The following is a 21,299-nucleotide window of genomic DNA, read 5'->3' on the forward strand; positions in this document are numbered from 1 at the left end:
AGGGTGAACTGAATTTCTTTTAATAATCTTCTAAAAAAAATGTGATTGGAGTTGAAATCTCTAAACTAAAGCTACTGTGACGCTCTTGCCTAACAACCTGACCTAGATTAAAAAAAGACCAAGAAACTTAGAAATATTTGATGCTGATTACATACGTTTATCTCTAGATTAGTACACTAGCATGTTCTCAGGCAGCATCGCGTCTGACTTTTATGGCAGTGAGCATGCCTAGTGAGCACAGTCTTTGGATGTCTTCTCTTTCCTTAACTCTCTTCCTTAGACTCCTTCTGCCTAGCACTTCAGTTGGAAGTCCTGCATTCACAAACACTAATGCTGATTCGAGAGCGCTGGGGTGACCTAGTGCAAGTGGAGCGATATCATGCAGGGAAGTGCCTTTCGCTCTCTGTTTGGAAGTAAGTGAACTCTAAAAGAGCTGTTAACAAACTTAGTAAATGGGACAATAGAAGCATTTTCGTTTGCTAAGTTTAAGCCAGAATGTTCAGAACTGTATTTTCTTTCTGATGTGGAATTCCAAGATTCCTGAACATATCTGTTTACTTGCGAAGAAGTGAGCGATGTACATTCATGTACATAAAAGCAGTGGATGTAATCATAAAATCAGCTCATTTTCATGGATATCTAAATAAATTGACCATTTGTCAGTCTTTCACTGTGTCTATTGCTTGACTTAAACTAGATAGAATTAAAAAGAAAAGTGATCCAAATGCTCTTCTGATTCCCATGTTGAGTTTGCAGCCATCTAAAACTCCTTATGTGGATATAGTTTACTAATGTTTCTTCATTAAAAGGTTAAACTAAATGTTTTATTCAGTTCAGCTTACATAATATTACTTCTATGCAGAACTCTCAGAACTAAGAATTAGCTCCTGAGAAGCATTTTTTCTGCTATTTCAATTACATGTTTTAATTTTTCCCTTTATTTTAAGCCAACAGGTGCTTGGCAGGAAAACGGGGACTGCTTCTGTTCATAAGGTCACTATTAAGATTGATGAGACCGATGTCTCAAAACCCTTGCAAATATCTCATGAACCTCCACTACCCTCCTGTGATTCCAAACTGATGGAAAGAGCCATGAAGGTAGAAGTTTGCTTTGCAAGAAGCGTCTACTTTAATTTTTAAGTTGCTGATTTATATTTGTTCTGCTTTGATTCTGTTCAAAGAGCAGTACTATGACTTATACCTGTCACTGTAGATCACAGGGTGTTAATGTTGAGATAATAAGTTGTTGTTAGAAATTAGTGCTCTTGACTTTTGTCTTTAACATTACACCTGCTTTTCAGTGCTTTATATACCACTTACGATGACAGAATGTTGGGGCTATGGGGAGCAGCAGTGAAGCTTCAGTTATACTTAGTGCTTGGTTTGAAATATATTACAAAGAGCTCTTATAAGGAGCTTCCCTTTTCTGTCTTGGAGATGCTGTGCAACCTTCCTATGAGAATCACCTTCACATGTGACTTGAGCTGACTACCCAGCAGCACTATTCAGTTTGGAAAATATTGCATTATGATTGGAAAACATTGTACAAAAGAATCAATGTAGTTTGCTTGTTACAAGGGTTATGAAAAGCTTGATTTTACATTATGACCAATGAGGCCATCGTAAATTTGAGATTTATCAAAGTTAATGCTGCCCCCCTTTAATTCTCTATGCTTAGAGATTTTACTGGGTTTGCTGTTCTGCTGTAATGTAATTACAGCCAAGATCGTTATTCTGGCTGTCTTTTTGTATTTAAGATACTATACAATACTGGCACAAACAAATAGATTTGTCTAAGTGGATTGTTACGCATTAGTGTACCGAAAATTTGATGTAGTTGTAGAAGTTATAGTAAATTGTTTGTGAAGTCTCCATAACTGATAGCAGCTGCTGAACTGAAATACTCCTGTGAATGTTTAAATGCTTGATTTTAAGGCCTTGTCTTGGGAAGTTAATCTTACAGGAGAAAGTTGTTCTGGTATACGTGAAGGTAGGTACTGAAATTTTTATGTACTTGTGTGCTGGTATAAATCTATTCTGCGTTTATCTCTTATGCAAGAATGGAATCTGGGTTCAATTTACCTGGAACAGTTTTTAGAGCAACGTAACATTAAGAAGAAGGTTTTGTAGTAAGCTGTGGCTTTGCTTAGGCAAAATATGTAGGTAATATAACTGTAAAGTGAATAGATGTAAATGTAAATGCTTCAGTTTAGGTTGCACAAGTCAGTTATAGCAAATATGAGCTGGAGATGTAAACTTCAGCACTGTAAGTATAGCAATCCTGTAGATAGATGCTCCTGGGTTCAGTGGGGCTGTTCACAATCTGCCTCTTCATCTCGCTATATTGTTACTCCTCTTAGCAAGACTAAAATGAGTATGTTATGTTTCATTCTACAGCTACACTGGGGCCATGAAATACGGTCAAAGTGCTGGAGCACCTTTCCTGTAAAGAGAGGCTAAGAGGTCTGAGATTGTTCAGCCTGGAGAAGAGAAGGCTTCAGGGAGACCTTAGAGCAGCCTTCCAGTACCTAAAGAGAACCTAAAGGAAAGATGGAGAGGGACTTTTTACCAGGAAGTATAGTAACAGGACAAGGGCTAATGATTTTAAATGTAAAAAAGGGTAGATTTAGATTAAGTATTAGGAAGGAATTCCTCACAATGAGGGTGATGAGGTACTAGACCAAGTTACCTGGAGAAGCTATGGATGACCTGTCCCTGGAGGCATTCAAGGCCAGGCTGGATGGGGCCCTGATCTAGAGAAAATTGTTCCTGTCCATGGCAGAGTGCTTGTAACTAGATGGTTTTTAAGGTGCTTTAAACCCAAACCATTCTATGATTTGTGTAGAAGTATCCATATTCTAATAGCTTTGTTTAGTTTTCCGTAGCTTGAGCTTGTTATGAACAGGTGCATGCTGAGCTGGAAAATATTCCAACCTTGATCTAGAACAAGTAGGTCTGCACAGGGACTGATGACTGTATGTTTGTTGTATTTTGTAGTGAACCAAATACTCAAGTTAATAACGCTTTTGGTTCACCAAAGTCCTCAGCAAATTAATTCCAAAGTAATCATTTCATTAAGCTTTTCTTGTGTGCTAGTGCATAAAGCCCATGTGTCAAATTTGAAGTTGCTTGGGAACTTTGTTTTCCAGATTGACCATCTCTCCATAGAAAAACTCCTAATAGACAGTGTCCATGCCAGATCTCATCAAAAACTCCAGGAGCTAAAAGCCATTCTGAAGAGCTACAATGTTAACGACAATTGTACGTGTTTTCTACCAAACTGTGTTTCAAATCTATCTCCTTTTATCCGTAGGAATGTTTTCTGTTTTTCTTGCTGTTTCTTGTTTTCATTAATTTGAACAAAAAAATATGAATAAAAATGTAGGACAGCATGTTCAGTATTAAAAAGATCCAGCTTTAAATTATTCTGCATTGCTAATTAAAATGCTCAGTGATATCTACCTGTAAATGTAACGTAATAGCTGAAGCTGCTAGAGTATTATATGGAAGGGTTAAAAGTTGTGTGCTGTGAAACTAGTTTGGAGTTGAAAGCAAATCTTCCACTGTATTGAACTGACTTTGGGTGAGGCTTCAGCTGCTGTTGAAACTTTGAGATTCAAATGGAGCTTACAGTCCTGAAGCAGTGAGTTAAAAGGTATTCATGGTTTGTGTTTTTTTTTCAATTAGTCTGCCTTTTCTGATTGGTTTATTATTAGAACTGCTTTCACCAAGAAATTACTGTGCTCAGTTCCCTCTTCATCTTGAGTGTAATAATGTGCAAATGCTTATACTGAATTCAGAACTACTGCAAGTAAAATATTTTTCCTATTAAAAACAAACGTTTGGAGATTGTAATGGGCTGAACTTTAATATGATGAACTTGAATTCTGTGTCTAATTATTAACTTTTTTTTTTTAATGTAGCATTCATTGAGACAGCTCTTCCAACTCTTGTAATTCCCATTTTGGAACCTTGTGGTCGATCGGAGTGTCTGCATGTTTTTGTTGATCTCCATTCTGGAATGTTTCAGTTGATGCTCTATGGTGTTGGTAAGTAGGTAAAAAAAAAACCAAACAAACAGGGTTGCAAGATATCAAATACAGCCTATATTATGAGGTTATTTTGTGTGAACAGTTCTGTCAAATGTTTGAAATTAAAGAAGTGAGGGTTAAGCTAATGAAGCTGTGTGTTGGGTGATCTAGATGTTCTAATTGAATATGAATGGATAAGTGGATCATTGTGTTTATGATTCACAGTTCGGTGTATCTTATTAGAAGAAATGACTAAATATTGTTAGACATCATTTGCAATTCATTTTCTTTAGGGCTTATGTTCCCTGGGCAGTGCTGGTAATGACTGCAGTCATTTCCTGTGAACATGATTGACCTTAAATATTTTGAGATCTTTTTCGGGTCTAACTTAATGCTTCAGATTTCTCTCTTTCTGTGTTTGTTTTGGTATTGTTTTTAGGTAAAGTGAATTCTTTTGGCTTTTTTGCCTAAGAACATACTGCTTTGGTTCCACAAGCATTATGGATCATTTGTTTTATATCTTAATTGTAGTTATTAAATTAAACAAAGCACTTTCATTATAAGGTCAAAAGTTTGCTGTTTTAAGAGCAGATGTTAAGAGTATTTATTCACTTGATATTCTTACAGATCAAGTGACACTGGATGACATAGAGAAGTGTGTTAATGATGACATGAAGCGGATCGTTCCTTGGCTCCAGCAGCTTAAGTGAGTGACTTGAATAATTCATTTAGTCTGCATAGAATGAATTACCATGTTTGCATTTTGGATGTTCGTACTTGCCTGGCTTTGTGTAGGGAATGTACTTTTTCTGTGTCCTAGGCAACTTTGAGTGTTTGTTGGCTCCTTTAAATGGGTGGAGGAAATTTTTGCTGGGTGATGACTGCACAGTCCTCCTTTAGTTTGCCTTCTTGCACGTAGGCTCAGGTGTTGCTGCATGCACACTCTGTGTGAAGTCTTCTCACTTCATCAGTAGCAGGCCGCTTGCTTCCTGAGGATCTCATTTTGTGTCCACACTCATTTTCCATCTCCTTTATTCCACTCTGTTTCTACGGCTCAATTCTTCTTGTTTCTCAGGAAGACCAATTTCCCTTTTCGCAATACAGAGGGAAAAGCCAGGAAGTGGCCTAGGATGATTTAAATAATACGTTTATCTTCTCATGTTTCTGCCCTGACTGTATTGAACTTCTCTATAGAGCCCTGAGATTTAGGCATAAGATATGTTTGGCTCCCGCATAAGAGGTAGTAGCAAATAATACAAATACATCTCACATCTACAGGAAAACCAAATTCCACCTGCTCTTTCTTTTTGGAAATTCCCAGTACTCTGAGCTAATTGCAGAGTGAAGCCTCTATTTGAGGAGTTTTGTTTCTAAAAGAGGCGTGATGACGCATGAAGCACTGGCACCCTGGAGAAACTAATCAACCTCCCTTTGTCATAAATAATGTGCTCAAGAAAATGGCTTGGGTAGTGCTGCTGTTTCTCAATAAGCTAGACAGTCCTATAAAGTGTCTTTTTGGACAATTAAGCTCAGATGTTTCTGTTAGAATAAAGATGGTTGGCGCATCCTGTTGGAGAGACATTGAACAGCCACACTTGTCACTGCTGCTCTCAGTAGAAGTTTGACTGAGAAACCACGTTGCTTCCCCCCTTCAAGCCCAGGTTGGCTTTCTGGTCTTGCCACCGTAGCTGAAATCAATCTGAGTAGAATCAAGTTTAATTCCAAACATCAGAATAAATTTGTTTGTCTTGCTGTGGTTCTTTACCTCCAAACTTAATCAAGGGAATGAATTTGTTTATAGTGTAGTCAAGAGTGATATTAATCCATCTTAGGTGACTTTCTTACTGTCTTGTTCATCAGCACACAGGAGCGAAGATTTCTTCTTTTCTCTACCCAAAATAATGGGAGATTCTAAATCATATAACGCGCTTGTTTTATATCTTGTTCATTCTTTTTATATTGTAATTTTTAATTGGAATATATAATCATATATTCATTCAACAAATAATTTCAAGGCTTTTCTTCATGAACTAGCAGCTATCTGTTACCAAGCTGAAAGCAGTGTGTGACTATAGCAATAAAGAAATACAAACTCAGCAGGAAAAAAAATCTGTTTAACTGTGTGTAGCTTGTGCAGCAGTATTAGATGTTATTTTAGATTATGGCTGGCTCCTAATTTGACACTAAAATAATTTAAAACAGTCTCAAAGTACTAATGCCTCTATTTCAATGCAAGGTTCTGGCTTGGACAGCAACGTTGCAAACAGTCAATAAAGCACCTGCCTACAGTGAGCAGCGAAACACTTCAGCTGGCTAATCATGCTAGCCATCCAGTGGGAAACCTCTCCAAACACAAACTGTTTATCAAACTCACTCGTCTTCCACAGTACTACATTGTAAGTAACTGAAAAATACTTCTTATCTTCTCTCCTCAGGCAATTTGTAATGGTAACTCTAAGATTAGGAAGAAAGTTAATTGCTGTAATCCTTGCCTCTCATCTCTACCTGCTCTCTTTCTCTGGGTTTGTTAGGCAGTCAGGCTCATAAAGAGGAGGGGGGCATAAAGATTTACTACTCAGCAGCCCTTGCGTTCTCTTTTTATTTCTTGAAATTCTTGCCTTTCTCCTCTTCTTGGATTCCTTTTGTAGCCACGGTATTAATAGCTTTAAAAAGAGGGCTGTGTTTTCCTGCAGGAATTGGGGGAAGAATAGAAACTGATGTAGGCATAACCTTAACTGAGGGTCTTGTTTGTTTTGTTATTTTGTTTGAATGCAGGTCGTAGAGATGTTTGATGTTCCTGGCAACCCCACAGAACTAGAGTACAAGTACTACTTTCTCTCAGTGAGCTACGCTGAAGGAGATGACAACCCTGCTACTGCACTTCTGTTACAGCAGTTCAAGCCAAACATTGAAGAGTTGGTACTAGACACAAAGAGTGGGAAACAAATGAAAAGTGGTGTCAAGCGCAAGGTATGTGTTTCAAAAGCCTTCAGGCTAGTTCTAAAGTGTGGAAGCCAAACACGTGTTCTTAGCATCATCACCAGCTTCAGCGCAGTTGTTTCAAAGTTTGTGTGGCTGACAGCTTACACTGAGGCTTAGTAGTCTGGGCTGCTTCCCCAGGGAGGTACTGGGAAACTATTTTCCAACAGTTATTGTCTTTGAATTCATGCCGAGCCTTCGTAGTTGGTCTTAAAGAAAGCCAAGGGAGAGCACTGTGCAGAAGTAGTTAGCATAGCTTGTATTAGCAAAGCACCGGTATCGACGTGATATTCTTTGTGCCATAGAAGCATAGTCTTTGAAAGACTCACAGGGACGGATAAGAATTGCTTCTTGGGGTCAGGTTGACCTGCTTTGCTGGTGTGTAAATACTGTTTGGAGGAAGGAGGTGATTATAAAATTACTTCAAATTAATTGCTGTAGTCCTGAAGTTGACCATTCAGGAATTTTTCTCAGTGTGTGTTTCATTTAAAATTTGGATGTATTAGGTTGTTCTCTGACATCTGCTCAAAATATTTACTCCAAAATGTGCAAGAATATTTATTTGTCTTTATTTTAATTCTAGTTGTCTGGTGATCCATGTTCCATAGAACCTAAGAAACCAAAACGGACAGGAGAAATGTGTGCCTTCAATAAAGTCCTAGCTCATATTGTAGCCATGTGTGATACAAATATGCCATTTATAGGGCTTCGTTTGGAGGTATGTATTAAGAAATATCTTGTTAGCTGCTTCTCTTCTGCTGCTCCTGATTCTCTTGTCCACGTGTTCTCCGAACAGTTACGTCTGGACATGTTCACTTTGTAGTCCCCTTTCTAGCTGAGCCTGGGTAGCTGAAGTTCTACACTGGGTTGCTCTAGTCTTGTAGCTGGTTCTGTAATGCCAAGCACTAACTGCAGAGGACTTCAGAAGCTGAGGGAGAAGGAAAAATGAGAGGATGAAAGAGAGGCTTGTGGGAGAGCACGAGAGCTAACTTCATACCACATTTACACAACCTGGTTTTTGGCTTTCCAATGCTAGAGGATATGAAATATTTGTCACCCTTAGCAAAAGAAAAAACTAATAATAATAATAATATTCCTTGAGAAAACTGCACTTTGCTTGACTTTTTTTGCATGAGATAATCTTTTTCTTGTTCATTTACAGTTATCTAATATGGACATTCCTCACCAAGGAGTACAAGTAGAAGGAGATGGCTTCAGCCATGCCATACGTTTATTAAAGTAAGGGGATATACTCCTGTTTGATTTTATCACTGTACATATGCTTGAGAGAAAAAAGGATTGTTAGGAGATTAACACTTGAAATGTTGTGGGTGCTGGGGGCTGGGGCTTGGAGGGAGTTCATTTGTTTCACTGTTGTTTGTTTTGCGTTCCTGTGTGAAGCAGTGCTGTACAAAGAGGAAAGTAAGAATACGCTCAAAGCCAGCTATTATTTGTTTTTCTCATTAGCCTGAACTGGGGTGCTCTGAAAGAAAACAGTCTCTGACAGTCCTCAGTTCTAACATCCAGGCACTGCTAAGGAATCTACAACATTGTGGTGATGGATGAACTTGCAATTGCAATTTTAGGTTAGGTTACAGACCTGCTTAATCCATATGTTGTTTAACAATGACCAGTATGTGGTACTGCAGAGGAAAATGCAAGGGAATCCAGAAAAGGCAATTGCATGGTTAAGAACTTGGGAAGGAAACATCTGAGGCCCTTACAGTAAAGAGTGACGTGGACCTCTGGAGGTCATCTGGTCTAGCTGTCTGCTCCAAGCTGAATTTTCCAGTTGCCAAGGAGTTATGGCACAGAGTTCTCAAACGCTGACCAGAGGGGAGTAGTCATTTGATTTGACTGTCTCTGCTGATGCTAATACAGTCCAGGATGCAGTAGTCTGGCACTGCTGCAAGGACATGCAGCTGACTCCTGTTCAGCTTCTTGCTTGAGCCCCCAGGTTCTATTTCTGCAGAGCTACTATGCGGCCAGTCAGCTCTCGCCCTGCGCTGCTGCACTAGGTTATCTTCTCCCCAGTGCGGGACTGCATTTCTTTTTGCTGAACTTCATGAGGTTTCTGTTAACTCGTGCCTTCAGCCAGCTGAGGTCTGTCTAAATGGCAGTCCTGTCCTCCAGTGTTCTGAGTGCTGCTCCCTTCTGTTTGAGATCACCTGTGTATTCCTTGGCATCATGTAGATTGACATTCCTTGGGGCTTACTTCAAGCCTCACCAGTTCAACTTCTGATTGTGCTATGAAATAAAACAAATTAATTTTACAACAAACAAACAACAACAAATGCCACCACACCCACAGTCTTCTAAAGTGTAAAATAAACTGATTAACTTCCTCTACACTGCTGGATACATTGTGATATAAAGGCATCAGTCTTCAAACACATCTGGCTCTACCTTTTTAACTGCAGACATGTAAGCTGGATTTAAGGGTGGTATACGACATTTCTGAAATAAGCTTAATCTGTGGAGAAGTTAGGCATGTTTCTACTTCAGCTTTATTTACTCTGTCCTCTAAATTCAATTCTTGCATTGGGATATGAGTAAATCAGTGGGTATTAAGATAATTGTTAGGTTACTCATTGCATTTGAAGTGAACTTGTTCAGAAGGAGAGCCTGATACACAAATTCAGGTTGCCATGGAACTTTTATTTTCATCTTTTTTAGCTTGTTTCTCTGTATAAAAGCTTTATGTTAGTGTGCTCCTACTCTTACTTGGAGATCAGGGCAGTTCAGTGGTTCCATTAGAAGTCTGTAATTTGCAAGTGTTGAACCCATATAAAAATTGGTCTTAACTCACTGTGCTTTTGTAACACAATTATAGTCCTTGAAGAGGAATAAGATCTCTGGCTGTGTGGTCCAGCTGTCTGTCTTGCCGCTGATTATTCATTTTTTTCATGTCCAGATGTATAAGTCCTTCAGGAAATGTTAAAAGGTGGTATTTTCCAGTCTGGGGACTATACTGTGTGCAACTGAGGTCCTCTTTTCTTCACAAATAGAATTCCTCCCTGTAAAGGTGTAAACGAGGAAACACAGAAGGCTCTGGACCGATCTCTTCTTGATTGCACTTTCCGATTACAAGGTAGAAATAATCGCACGTGGGTCGCTGAGCTGGTGTTTGCAAACTGTCCGCTTAATAGCACTTCATCCAGGGAGCAAGGTAAGAGAGGTCAGGTAAACGGCGTGTCTTTGTCTTGTATGTTGTCTGCTTCAGTATCATTTCAATCTTTTTGCATTGAGGGACAACCATCTACTCTTAAAGTTTCTAATGAGCCACAGCTCACCTTAATCAAACGCTCTTGACTGTTGAGTTTATGCACCGTTATTATTTAAGTATGCTTCCTGGACTCTCTCCACAGCTTAATCATAGTCTGTAAACCCCAGTTTAGGAACCACTTGTTTAATTAGTATTTACTGTTCTAACACTGTAGGACCAACCCGTCATGTTTACCTAACGTATGAAAACCAGTTATCTGAACCAGTTGGAGGTCGCAAAGTTGTTGAGATGTTCCTCAATGACTGGAACAGCATTGCTCGGCTGTATGAATGTGTCCTGGAGTTTGCACGGTCCTTACCAGGTACAGAAATAGTCTCTTTGTCTTTAAAAATTACATTTGCAGATTACCGTGGTTTTCTCATGCTCTTTTCTCTGCTCTCTTCAAAGACATACCCAACCACTTAAACATTTTTTCAGAAGTTCGTATCTACAATTACCGAAAGCTTATCCTTTGTTATGGAACCACCAAGGGGAGCTCCGTAAGTAATTCTTAAGTCCACTTAAGATGCGTATTTGAAAACACATTGGGTAGGCCTGGAGTTCTTAGAATTGTGCAACAAAATATATCCTGCTGTTATGTTATTGTGGAATTAATATTATTGAATGTAAAGAAGACAGAAATCAAGGGTGCTGGATTAGTAATTTGCTAGATTCCTACTTGTCTAGAATCTCTGAGAGTTTGTGTAATGTACTTCAAACTGTGGGAAGGGGAGTTGGTCCTTCTCCTGGCATCACTGATCTGTCAGCATAGCTTATGGTTGGAGAAGGCTGGCGTAGCAGCTTTGATCAAACTCACGATGTGTTGCTACTGCTTTTATACTGGGATATATAGATCTTTCAAGCTTCATGCTGCTTTAGAGAAAGGACTCAATTTTAAATGTAGTACTGTGCTTTTAAATGGGACAATCCCTAATTATTTTGTAGCAGTGCTGTTCTCTTATTCAAAAGTCTAGCTTACTCTGTAGTGTTTGAATTTACAGCATATTAAGGACTTTGAGAAAGCACACAGACAGTAGTCGCTCCCTTGCATTAAATGCAGGACAGGGAAGGAAGTAACCACGTTTATTACAGACTAAGAATATACTTGAGTGTGCAACTGATGCAGAGTAGTTGATGCACACAGAATTTGCATTCTGGAAAGTCTTTGTGTTCATGTTTTTTACAAGTATTTCTGTGTGCATTTTATTGTGACTGTTAGTCTTAGTAAGTGATGGGAGTAGCATTGTGGATTTTATGTGTCACTTCCTTGTATGTTAGCTTGTCCACTTCTTTTGTGACGTGGTGGAGATAATCAGTCCACCTCCAGCAACTCTTGATCAGTTCTTTGTCACTCGTGTTTGATTTCTTCAGTCTCAACCCTGTCAGAAAGGGCACTTGTTCAAGTTGATTGACTTGCTGAAGTAACTGTCCGGTTTGGTGGTTGCCAACAATCCAGCTAAGTAAGTAAGTTATACAGAAGCTAACAGAAGTCATTTCAGAACCTCAACGTTGAGTTAGGAATCTGAGGTTTTGTGAAAAAGGATAAAAATGAGAGCAGACCAGCTTTCTTGTAATTACCTCTTGGTTCGAGTTTCCAAGGTCATTTTTTTCTTGATGTTGCAGATCAGCATTCAGTGGAACTCCATACTCCAGAAGTTCCACATTTCACTGGGAACCGTTGGCCCAAACTCAGGTTGCAGTAACTGTCACAACACGATTCTGCACCAGCTCCAGGAGATGTTTAATAAGACACCAAATGTGGTGCTGCTGTTACAGGTAACGTTTCAAACACTTCCCTCAAGAAAAGTCCAAGGTGACTAAGAGGTGATGCTGATTAAACTGTTATCTTCAAAATTACATATGTGTATTGATTACGATTCTCCTTGGCAGAAGGTGACTTGGGAAAGATAGTACCTTTGCTGCCCCTATTATCTCTGCCCCCACCCAGCCCAGATTTTTGCAGACTTTTCCTTAACAGTAAGCTGTCTGGTCTCTCAGTATCTGTTCTTTTTCAGGTTTTGTTTGACACTCAGGCTCCATTAAATGCCATCAACAAACTTCCAACTGTGCCCATGCTGGGTCTGACTCAACGCACTAACACTGCCTATCAGTGCTTCTCGATTTTGCCACAGTCGCCTACGCATATCAGGCTGGCTTTTAGGAACATGTACTGCATTGACATCTACTGCCGGAGCCGTGGCGTTGTAGCCATACGTGATGGAGCATACAGTCTTTTTGACAACAGCAAAATAGTTGAAGGTTTTTACCCTGCACCTGGATTAAAGGTGACTGTTTCTAAGTTGTTTTTAAGTTGGTATTTCAGGTAACCTAGAGATATTTCGTATTAATGAGCAAGGCTTATTGTTTGGTGCTGATGGAAGACCCCTTTTTTGAAAGAAAGGAGGGTGGCTGTGAATTGAGCTTAAAGATCCACTGAAAAATTCTGTTTATGAATTCAAAAAACAGTATATTTTGTAAATGTCGTATACTAATGTAATGCTAAGGTATTAATGTAATACTAAAATACTAATATAATGTAATGAATGCTTACTAGTGGTTAGTTGTGCTGCTGCTAATGACCTCAACAAACGCTGTGGTCATTCATGTCATACAATGCAAATGGGGAAAAAAAAACTGTTTACTAACAAAACTATTTTTATCCACAGACATTCCTGAACATGTTTGTTGACAGCAACCAGGATGCACGAAGGCGGTCTGTAAATGAAGATGATAACCCACCTTCTCCTATCGGAGGTGACATGATGGATTCTTTGATATCTCAGCTTCAGCCTCAGCAACCTCCCCAGCAACCACAGCAGGTAGCCTACAGACAAAGCTAGAATGTTTATTGCCTTCCACAAATGCAGGTTTTTGAGATCTTACCTTCTGAAATGATCGGCAGTGAAAAACTGAATGGGAGTCTATAGAAGTGTTACGTGACGGAATTTCCCCTGGGGCAAAATGTTAATTTGTCATTTTTGCTTCCAGTGTAAACAGCCCATAGCAGATGACCAGCAGCTTTGGAGTGTCATATGAGACTTGCCACTTGAGAAGCAAAGCTTTGACGGAGGGTGGGAGAATGGCTGTTGAAGATGAAAGATGTGGGGCAGGGAAGGGAGGGAGGAAGAGTCAGGAGGCTTCTCTGTACAGAGTGGTGGATAAGAAAGGATGAGATGCAAAGGCATTTTTGTCTTGAGAAACTAGAAAATGATTCTTAAATGTGTTTTGAACAGGGTAGTATAGCGGATTGAATAAATCACAGGTGAGGATCAAACTCTCACTAGTATTCTCTTGCACGTACTTCAGTTTTTGTACAAAATGATAAAAGACTTTTGTTGTCTTGTGTTAACTCTTTCAGCCATTTGCAAAGCAGGCAGGAGCATCGGGAGCGTATCCTCTTACTTCACCACCCACCTCCTATCATAACACAGTGACACCTTCTCCATCTATGATGCACACACAGTCACCAGGTGAGATGGCTGAGTATTTGTGTACTCATCATACTGCAGATACACGTGGTGCTTTTTGTGCGTGCGTAGTTTTCTGATATTGAAGCTTTGTTTAGCTCCAAGTTAGTCAAGATAATATACTTTACAATTTGGAAAAACAACAAAGCAAAGTCCTGCCATGCGTGTTTTGAAGAGTGTATTTTGAAGCATAAAAAAAAAAAATGGCAGGTGTGTCATCTTGAGCTGTATAATCTTTGAGACTGTTTTATTCTTATAGCTTGCTCAGTCAAAACCTGTTCATTTTAAATATCTCCTTCTTCGGAAGAGCTTTTAATCACCAAAGCTTAGCTTTCTGTTTCCAACTGTTACAGTGTAACAGCTGAAAGTATTTAAACTTAAGGGAGGGGAAAATGCCATTCTTCATGTCAGGTATCTTGGAAAGCTTCATCTGTGTGTGCCTGAATTCCTCTGGAAAATATAATCTTCATGCATGTACCAACTACAGCCTTGTGAATTTTGTTTGCTGACTCCCTAAAATGAGGGAGCTGTAGCAGTTGGTAGAAAAAAATATGAAAGAAAAATGGGAAATGTGTTTGCTATGGTGTGATATCTCTGATTAGGAAACTTGCATGCTGCGAGCTCACCTAGCGGAGCTTTAAGAGCACCATCACCAGCGTCCTTTGGTCCAACTCCTTCACCTTCCTCCCTTGGAATTACAATGGGTCAAACAGCAAACTTTGCCAGCCCACACGGTGAGTTCCTTACTGGCGTGTCTATATGCAGGGACAGGGAGAACACATTTGCTGTTCAAAATTAACTCTTCCTAGGCAGAGTGAATTGGGGGGAAAAATAGAATTTTGTCATTGGCTTAAGTGGCTGTTTTTATACATGTGTGTAACTGTTAACAACAGTCAAAAGTCGCTGCACGGCACAGGTTACAATCAGTGAAGGTTCAGGTGGTTATTTTAGCACCCCAATAAAATTGTGGAGACAAACTAAGTGAAATAGATCTACAGTAGGCAGTTTAAGAAGCTTCCTCTGATCAGCCTTTGTAATAGAGTATCACACCAAAGGTACTTCTGCAGAGATAATTCCGATAGAGCTTAGGTTAAGAACATCTTCAGCTGGAGGCTTCATCCTCCAGCTTTCATTTGCTGAAGAGCAATAGAAACATCTATATGCAAGAGCTCTCTTTAATTTCATCCCAGTTGTGTTAAACACATTGATTTGCCTTAATGTTCAATTTCATTTTATTTTGAAAAACACAAGCAGAAAACCCTTAAATTTATCTTGTTTTTTTTTCCATCTGCCCATTTAGTAGAGATGTCTTCAGTCTTTCAGAATTTATTTTACATCTTAAAATGGTGTAGATTTTGCAAGGATTTTTTAGATTAGTAAACCTTGAATTATTTTAAAGATGGTGATTGTCTGGTAATACCTGCAGGTACCATAGATCCAAGCTCACCCTACACCATGATGTCACCCAGTCAGCGTGCAGGGAACTGGCCAGGATCTCCCCAGGTTTCTGGTCCATCACCAGCAGCACGGATGCCTGGAATGTCACCAGCCAACCCTTCCCTTCATTCACCTATCCCAGATGCCTCTCATTCCCCACGAGCTGGAACAAGTAGGTTGCATTATTAGCATTACATTTGTGAAACATTCGTGTTTGGCATTTCTAGTTCTAGCCATTTTCGGTAGGTCTGTGTCTCAACTTAACAGTGCTTTCTTTCTTTGTGTAGTAAAATAGGTAAAGAAATGAAGCCTTTATTCTGGACCAGTTCAGGTATTCTATAGCAAACTAGAAAATGAGTTGAATCATACAGCATTAATGTCAGCAGGATTGAAGCCTCTTGAAATACAAAAGTTAATCTTAAACTATTGGGCTCCATGACTGTGAGAAAAATCTTTGGAATGAAAACAGTGATAGGCATATTTGCCTACCAAAATAATAATGTCTCATTTTATAGAGTTGTAATGCTGCTTTTGCAAATTTGATCTAGCTTTCTTTAGATCTCATTCAGTTTGTTGTACAAAGGTGATATCTGCTAGCACACTGAAGAAAGAGGAAAAGGGAATATGAGTGAACGTTACTGAGACTTTGTACCAGTCAAGGGTCGAAGCTCTGATGCTTTGACTTTGCTCTGTTGCCTATTATTAGGCAACCAGATTCTCAAATAAGAAAGGTTAAGCTTCGGCCCAGGCTGGTCGTTGCTTGAGTAGCGATAGCAAATAAAGTGAACACACATCTTAGGTTTCAACTTAAATTCTTCTTTACTGCAACTACTTTTTTCTTACTAATAGGTTCCCAAGCAATGCCAACAAGCATGCCTCCACCTCGTAAACTACCTCAGCGTTCTTGGGCTGCATCCATACCTACAATCCTCACCCACAGTGCCTTGAATGTTCTGCTGTTGCCCTCTCCTACCCCTGGGCTTGTGCCAGGACTAGCTGGCAGCTATCTTTGCTCCCCTCTTGAGCGATTCCTTGGATCAGTTATTATGAGGAGACATCTTCAGAGGATCATACAACAGGAAACGGTATGGTTTAGGATGTTTCAATATTGATTTGCAAATAGCACTTTGGAGGTGTTCATTGTAGTGCTTCTGTACTCCACATCTCCAATTAGACACAAACTGAAGCATTTCAAATATCACAAGCATTTGCTATTGAACTTGTTCTGCTATACTTCTGAATGTTCCCATCTCAAGTATCAACATTTAGAGAAAGTATATAGTTCACTTTCCTTTCCGTGCAAGCAAGAACTGGAAAACCTATTTGGTCAAGTGAAATACAGTAACTGACACAATAACAGGACTATGATTTTCGGATGCTTTGGTTTCCACAAATTTAGTATGCCAACTGTGAGTTAACTAGAACAGCCAGAGGTTTACTGTGGATGTCTCTCCTTAGCAGGAATGTCTGAGAAAGTAGTTACTGATCAACAGTGACCAAAATACTGAGTCATGAATGTTGCTTTAGGGTTCGAGACAAACAGTGTCATCTCTTTGCTTCGCTGGCATTCTTTAAGTGATGAAGAAAAAGCCAAACCCTGCAGAGGGTTCATTCTCAAGGCAGTTTTACCTGTATATAAGCATCACGTTTCTTCCTGGAAACAGCTTAAGTTGACCTTTACAGTCTCGGGAGTGAATGTGTGTTTTTGTGCTATTTAATGAACAAGTCATTGAATGTGATGCTTCTTTTTGTACAGCTACAGTTAATAAACTCCAACGAACCAGGTGTAATTATGTTTAAGACGGAGGCACTGAAGTGCAGGGTTGCGCTCAATCCCAAAACCAACCAGACCCTGCAACTCAAAGTAACACCTGAAAACACAGGCCAGTGGAAATCGGAGGAGTTACAAGTTTTGGAGAAGTTCTTTGAAACAAGAGTATGTACTCACAGCACTGATGTTTACATTTTTGTGTATTGCTTTCAGTCTCTCAGCGTTGGTTCTGCTGAGTTTCATTGGGTTACGTAAGGGCTGCAAAATACAGCAATTTAGCAGCTGTGCATGCTGGTTACCATATTAAATGATACAGCTATTATCTAACTAGGCAGTACTAATTGGTGTCTTTCTTTAGGTTGCAGGACCACCTTTTAAAGCAAACACCCTAATAGCCTTCACAAAATTATTAGGGGCTCCAACGCATATCCTCAGGGACTGTGTTCACATCATGAAACTTGAGCTGGTAAGTTAGCCTCTGTTCAGTTCAGTCAACTTTGATTACTATATTTTGAAAGAAAAGGAAAAAGAAAAAGCTTCATCTATGAAGACACAAATTACTTTCTGTATATGTTACTTAGTGTTAATAAAGAAGGTCATGTTTTACTATTAGCTCTTCTGGAAACTCCCCAGATTTCTCCCTTAAGCTGATGATTTCAAGAAGCTGCAGGTGTGTTACTGCCCACTGGACACATGCGTAGCCTGGCTGGAATCTTTCTCACTGTGTTCTTCTTGTCTGCTATGTTCTCAGTTCTTTCAGAGTTATTTTGACTTGTGCTGAACTTGGAAGCATCTGTTAGAGGAACAGTCTACTTTCTAACTCTTTCCTGGTTTGCAGACATGTATGTCACTAATGTGAGACTTTGCTGTGTTTTTTCTGTGATGCTCTTTCTGAACAGTTCCCTGATCAGGCAAGTCAGCTGAAATGGAACGTGCAGTTTTGTTTAACAATTCCTCCCAGTGCACCACCAATTGCACCTCCAGGAACACCTGCTGTTGTGCTGAAATCCAAAATGTTGTTTTTTGTAAGTAGGGCTGTTTTAAACTTTTGAGGACTGCATATCTTTGAAATCCCCACTGGTTAGGGACAAAATATATGCTATGTCTGATGATCACAGTAGCTAAAAACGTTCTGCTGCCTTGCTCCCATAAAAGCACATCACCTCTTCATGTTTTGTGCTCTTGAAGAAACGCTGGCAGTATATCCTAAAGCTCAGTTTCCTCTGAGCTGCAGATATCTTTGTGTGCTCAACTTCTGATTGTTCTGCTCTTTGAGACGCTTACTGCCAGATAGAGTGATACATAGTAGTGGTTCTGGGGAAGGAGAGCATGAATGAGATTATTAGAACAAATATGGAGGTGTCATCTCTGAAGCAATGCTCAGTGTAGGGTGATTCTGAGAATGAGAGAGAGTACCATTCCACCCCCTCAGTTTTCAGACATTTCTGTAACAGAGAGGTTGTCATTTGGGTGTAAAGTACCTGTAGGTCTAGATTGTTTAGCAAAATGAGAAGTTGTGATGAAGTGTGTTGTTAATTTAACACGCTTTGTTTTTTTCCCCACAGCTCCAGCTAACACAGAAAACAGCAGTCTCACAGGAAGCTGTTAGTATTATTGTCCCAATTATTTATGATATGGCTTCGGGTACAACTCAACAGGCTGACATTCCCAGGCAACAGAATTCTTCTGTTGCTGCTCCAATGATGGTTAGCAATATTCTAAAGAGGTTTGCTGAACTGAATTCACCACGACCAGGTACTGTACATGTCCAGTAGATATATTCTCTCCACCCAGACATCTGTGACAAATCTCCAGTGTAAAACTAAATCTCTCTAAGTCTGAATTCTTCTTGGTTCCTATCATACTTCTTTAGTGATCACAAACTCCTGATATGACAGGCAATAGGTAACCTATTAGCGAGCACTGGCAGTGCAGCAGACTACTATGCCAGAAGGTTACACTGGTGATTCAGGCTGAATGTCACTGTCAAAGCATTACTCCAAAGTAATAGAATGCAACTCTTGTTGGCCCAAATCCTCCTGCACAGCAGGAGTTCTTAATAAATGTGCCCAGAATGAATCACGATAAATATTCTATGGTCAAGTGTCAGTTTTTATGCTTAACTATAAAGTTATTAAGCTTAACAGTAGAATATAAGGGAATGTTAAAATAGTTATCATAACTTGTCCATGTGCTGTGAATGGTTAAGAAGTAATTGGTGTGACCGTATACAGCTTTGTCAGTGTGTCCACTAGCAGAGGTGTGTACAGTTCTGCCCACCAAACATACTGTGAAGTGTTTGAGCTAAATAGCTTGCTCTGAATGTTCATTGGCCCCTAGGTAGGTAGTGCACTGGGAGCAACGTTGTACTTTGCTTTCCCTTGTTACACCTTTTTATCTTTTTTTTTTTTAATACCTGACAACACTGAACAGCAGTAGCAGGTTCTTTGGGCACTATGTTGTCTGTAAGCATGGTTTGAAAACCTAATGCTCAAATGGCTCCCAAGAACAAAAACTTTCAGTTCTGCTGTAGTTGCACACTGAAGAACAAAGCCTTTTTTTAATCACCCACTGAATAGTTTGAAGTTGTGAATCCAGAGGTTGAATTCTACTTCTACTCTGTGTAATGATTCATCTCATTATGTGGTAATTTTAACGATGCCTGATGGTTTGTTTTAATCGCTAGAACATGACTAATGTTGATCTTAAATTGGTGTGGATATGCATACGTTTTGGAGAACTGTGATGAAATTTAAATTAACACACGTTTCCTGTTTGACATGTAGTAATAGCGTAGGTAAATAGGGAGAGTAGCTTCAAGCTTGCCTGTAAGAGTTCTGTATATAGGATAGGATAGAACCGTTGGTTAAATAGCTCTTTTATTTCGAGGTACTTTGTCTAAACAGCAGGTGTTCCTTTTGGAAGGTGCTTCCCCAGTGAGTTCCCCTAGAGGGGGGAGGAGCAGATGCTTGTTTTGCTGTTTATTATTGCAGTCAATTGTGTTTAAGGTAAACCCTCCACAGAATCCTACAGCTTAGGGAGTCAAAGCAGCTCTTGAGTATCCCGGGTGAGGTGTCTCCTGGTAATTGTTAGGTAGACAAGGAGAGACAGTCTTTGTTTGTTGCACCAGTCTGGAAGTAAATTGGGAGTGCAGTACAGGCAACAGAGTACAGACAGGAAAAAAGGCAGATAGAGCTTGTAGCCCTGGGCAGGACATAATCCAGGCAAAAAAAAAAGATTGTAGCAAACTTAGCAGAGGACAATTCTGATAGGTTTTCCTCTAATTTCTGAAAGAAAGGATGAGTCTCTATTGATTTCTCCCACCCTCAGTAGGGTCTATCCTGAGGACGCTTAAACTGCAGTTTCATGTGTTTTTACTTTCAAAACTCACATTGCTCACATCTGGCAAAAGAGAACGAGATACCTTCTGTTCTTTAACACCGAATGAGATGGGAGAGCCAACAGGTGATAGCACATGGTTGGGAGGCTTTTACAACAGCAGTACATGAGAGATCCCAAATGCATATCCTTTCTGTTAGGACACTACTGTGCTGTACTCGGGATTTTCCTACCTGTGTTAGGTCTTCTGCTGCCCTGCTTGCAGTCTGCATGGTTAAGTGAATTTTTCACCATCAGTCAGAAAGGATGAGGGCTTCCCACCGAGCACGTATGATATTATTGACACTGTCATTGTAACCCGTAATCGGTGTTGCCTCATTTTGGCTGTATCTTTTTTTTTTTTTACCTTTCTCTCTTTGTGAGAAAGTATTTTGTATTCAGCGTAATTTTCCTCCTAATAAAATGGCAGTAACTGAAAAGTGAGTTCTTTTGGAAGAGTTTTATTTTCAGACGTGTGGGCAAGCACGTGATGCTGCGCTTAGCAGTAGAACGCTGACTCATTGCCAGTGCACTGTCCTTCTGACATCACTTTGCCAATGCCTCCCCGGGGAAAGAAGAAAGCTGTTTTATTTTTGGGCTGTAGTTGTACGTGAACCGAGGTGGAATCAATGTCCCGGAGTAACAGAGTTAAGCTTGAGCTGTGAGCCTCCAACCTGCGTTCCGTAGCGGGTTTCTGTCTGGTAGGAAAGTCCCTACAGCTGCAGGAGGTGACCCCCTACAGAGGAGCTCCAGGGACTCGTGTGGTATTGCTTAAAATGCCTCAGCGCTAAGTTTGCTAAAGTCTGGCTGACAGTGATGCAGTGGATGGTACTTAGCCCCGATTTGTATCTTTGCTATGATAATGACTCGCCCTAAACGATCTTGGGGGGATCTCTAGTTTGGCAGTTAGGATTAATGCATCCTCACGGGCTCTGCTCTTATCTCCTTGCTCACGCTGCCGCTTCTTCAGC

At 39.9% G+C, this 21,299-nt stretch overlaps 1 protein-coding gene across 4 annotated transcripts in view; it reads left to right on the top strand.

Moving 5' to 3' along the window:
- MED14 (mediator complex subunit 14) overlaps positions 1-21,299 on the top strand; it is a 40,370-nt gene that overhangs the window by 12,626 nt on the left and 6,445 nt on the right. For all 4 annotated transcript variants that reach the window (XR_005847160.2, XR_005847161.2, XR_005847162.2 and 1 more), the window contains exons 8-30: positions 281-413; positions 948-1,098; positions 3,150-3,261; positions 3,924-4,049; positions 4,659-4,737; positions 6,268-6,427; positions 6,807-7,001; positions 7,594-7,728; positions 8,173-8,249; positions 10,019-10,179; positions 10,451-10,597; positions 10,684-10,775; positions 11,899-12,051; positions 12,291-12,560; positions 12,942-13,094; positions 13,634-13,745; positions 14,345-14,476; positions 15,169-15,351; positions 16,029-16,264; positions 16,936-17,115; positions 17,309-17,416; positions 17,850-17,975; positions 18,516-18,705. Coding sequence is in view for 1 of the 4 variants with exons in the window: in XM_416776.7 (XP_416776.3) it covers positions 281-413; positions 948-1,098; positions 3,150-3,261; positions 3,924-4,049; positions 4,659-4,737; positions 6,268-6,427; positions 6,807-7,001; positions 7,594-7,728; positions 8,173-8,249; positions 10,019-10,179; positions 10,451-10,597; positions 10,684-10,775; positions 11,899-12,051; positions 12,291-12,560; positions 12,942-13,094; positions 13,634-13,745; positions 14,345-14,476; positions 15,169-15,351; positions 16,029-16,264; positions 16,936-17,115; positions 17,309-17,416; positions 17,850-17,975; positions 18,516-18,705 (3,411 nt within the window). In the remaining 3 variants the exon portion in view is untranslated. The remainder of the gene's footprint in view (positions 1-280; positions 414-947; positions 1,099-3,149; positions 3,262-3,923; positions 4,050-4,658; positions 4,738-6,267; positions 6,428-6,806; positions 7,002-7,593; positions 7,729-8,172; positions 8,250-10,018; positions 10,180-10,450; positions 10,598-10,683; positions 10,776-11,898; positions 12,052-12,290; positions 12,561-12,941; positions 13,095-13,633; positions 13,746-14,344; positions 14,477-15,168; positions 15,352-16,028; positions 16,265-16,935; positions 17,116-17,308; positions 17,417-17,849; positions 17,976-18,515; positions 18,706-21,299) is intronic.

The sequence above is a fragment of the Gallus gallus genome, chromosome 1, assembly GCF_016699485.2.
Source record: "Gallus gallus isolate bGalGal1 chromosome 1, bGalGal1.mat.broiler.GRCg7b, whole genome shotgun sequence".
Lineage (NCBI taxonomy): Eukaryota > Metazoa > Chordata > Aves > Galliformes > Phasianidae > Gallus > Gallus gallus.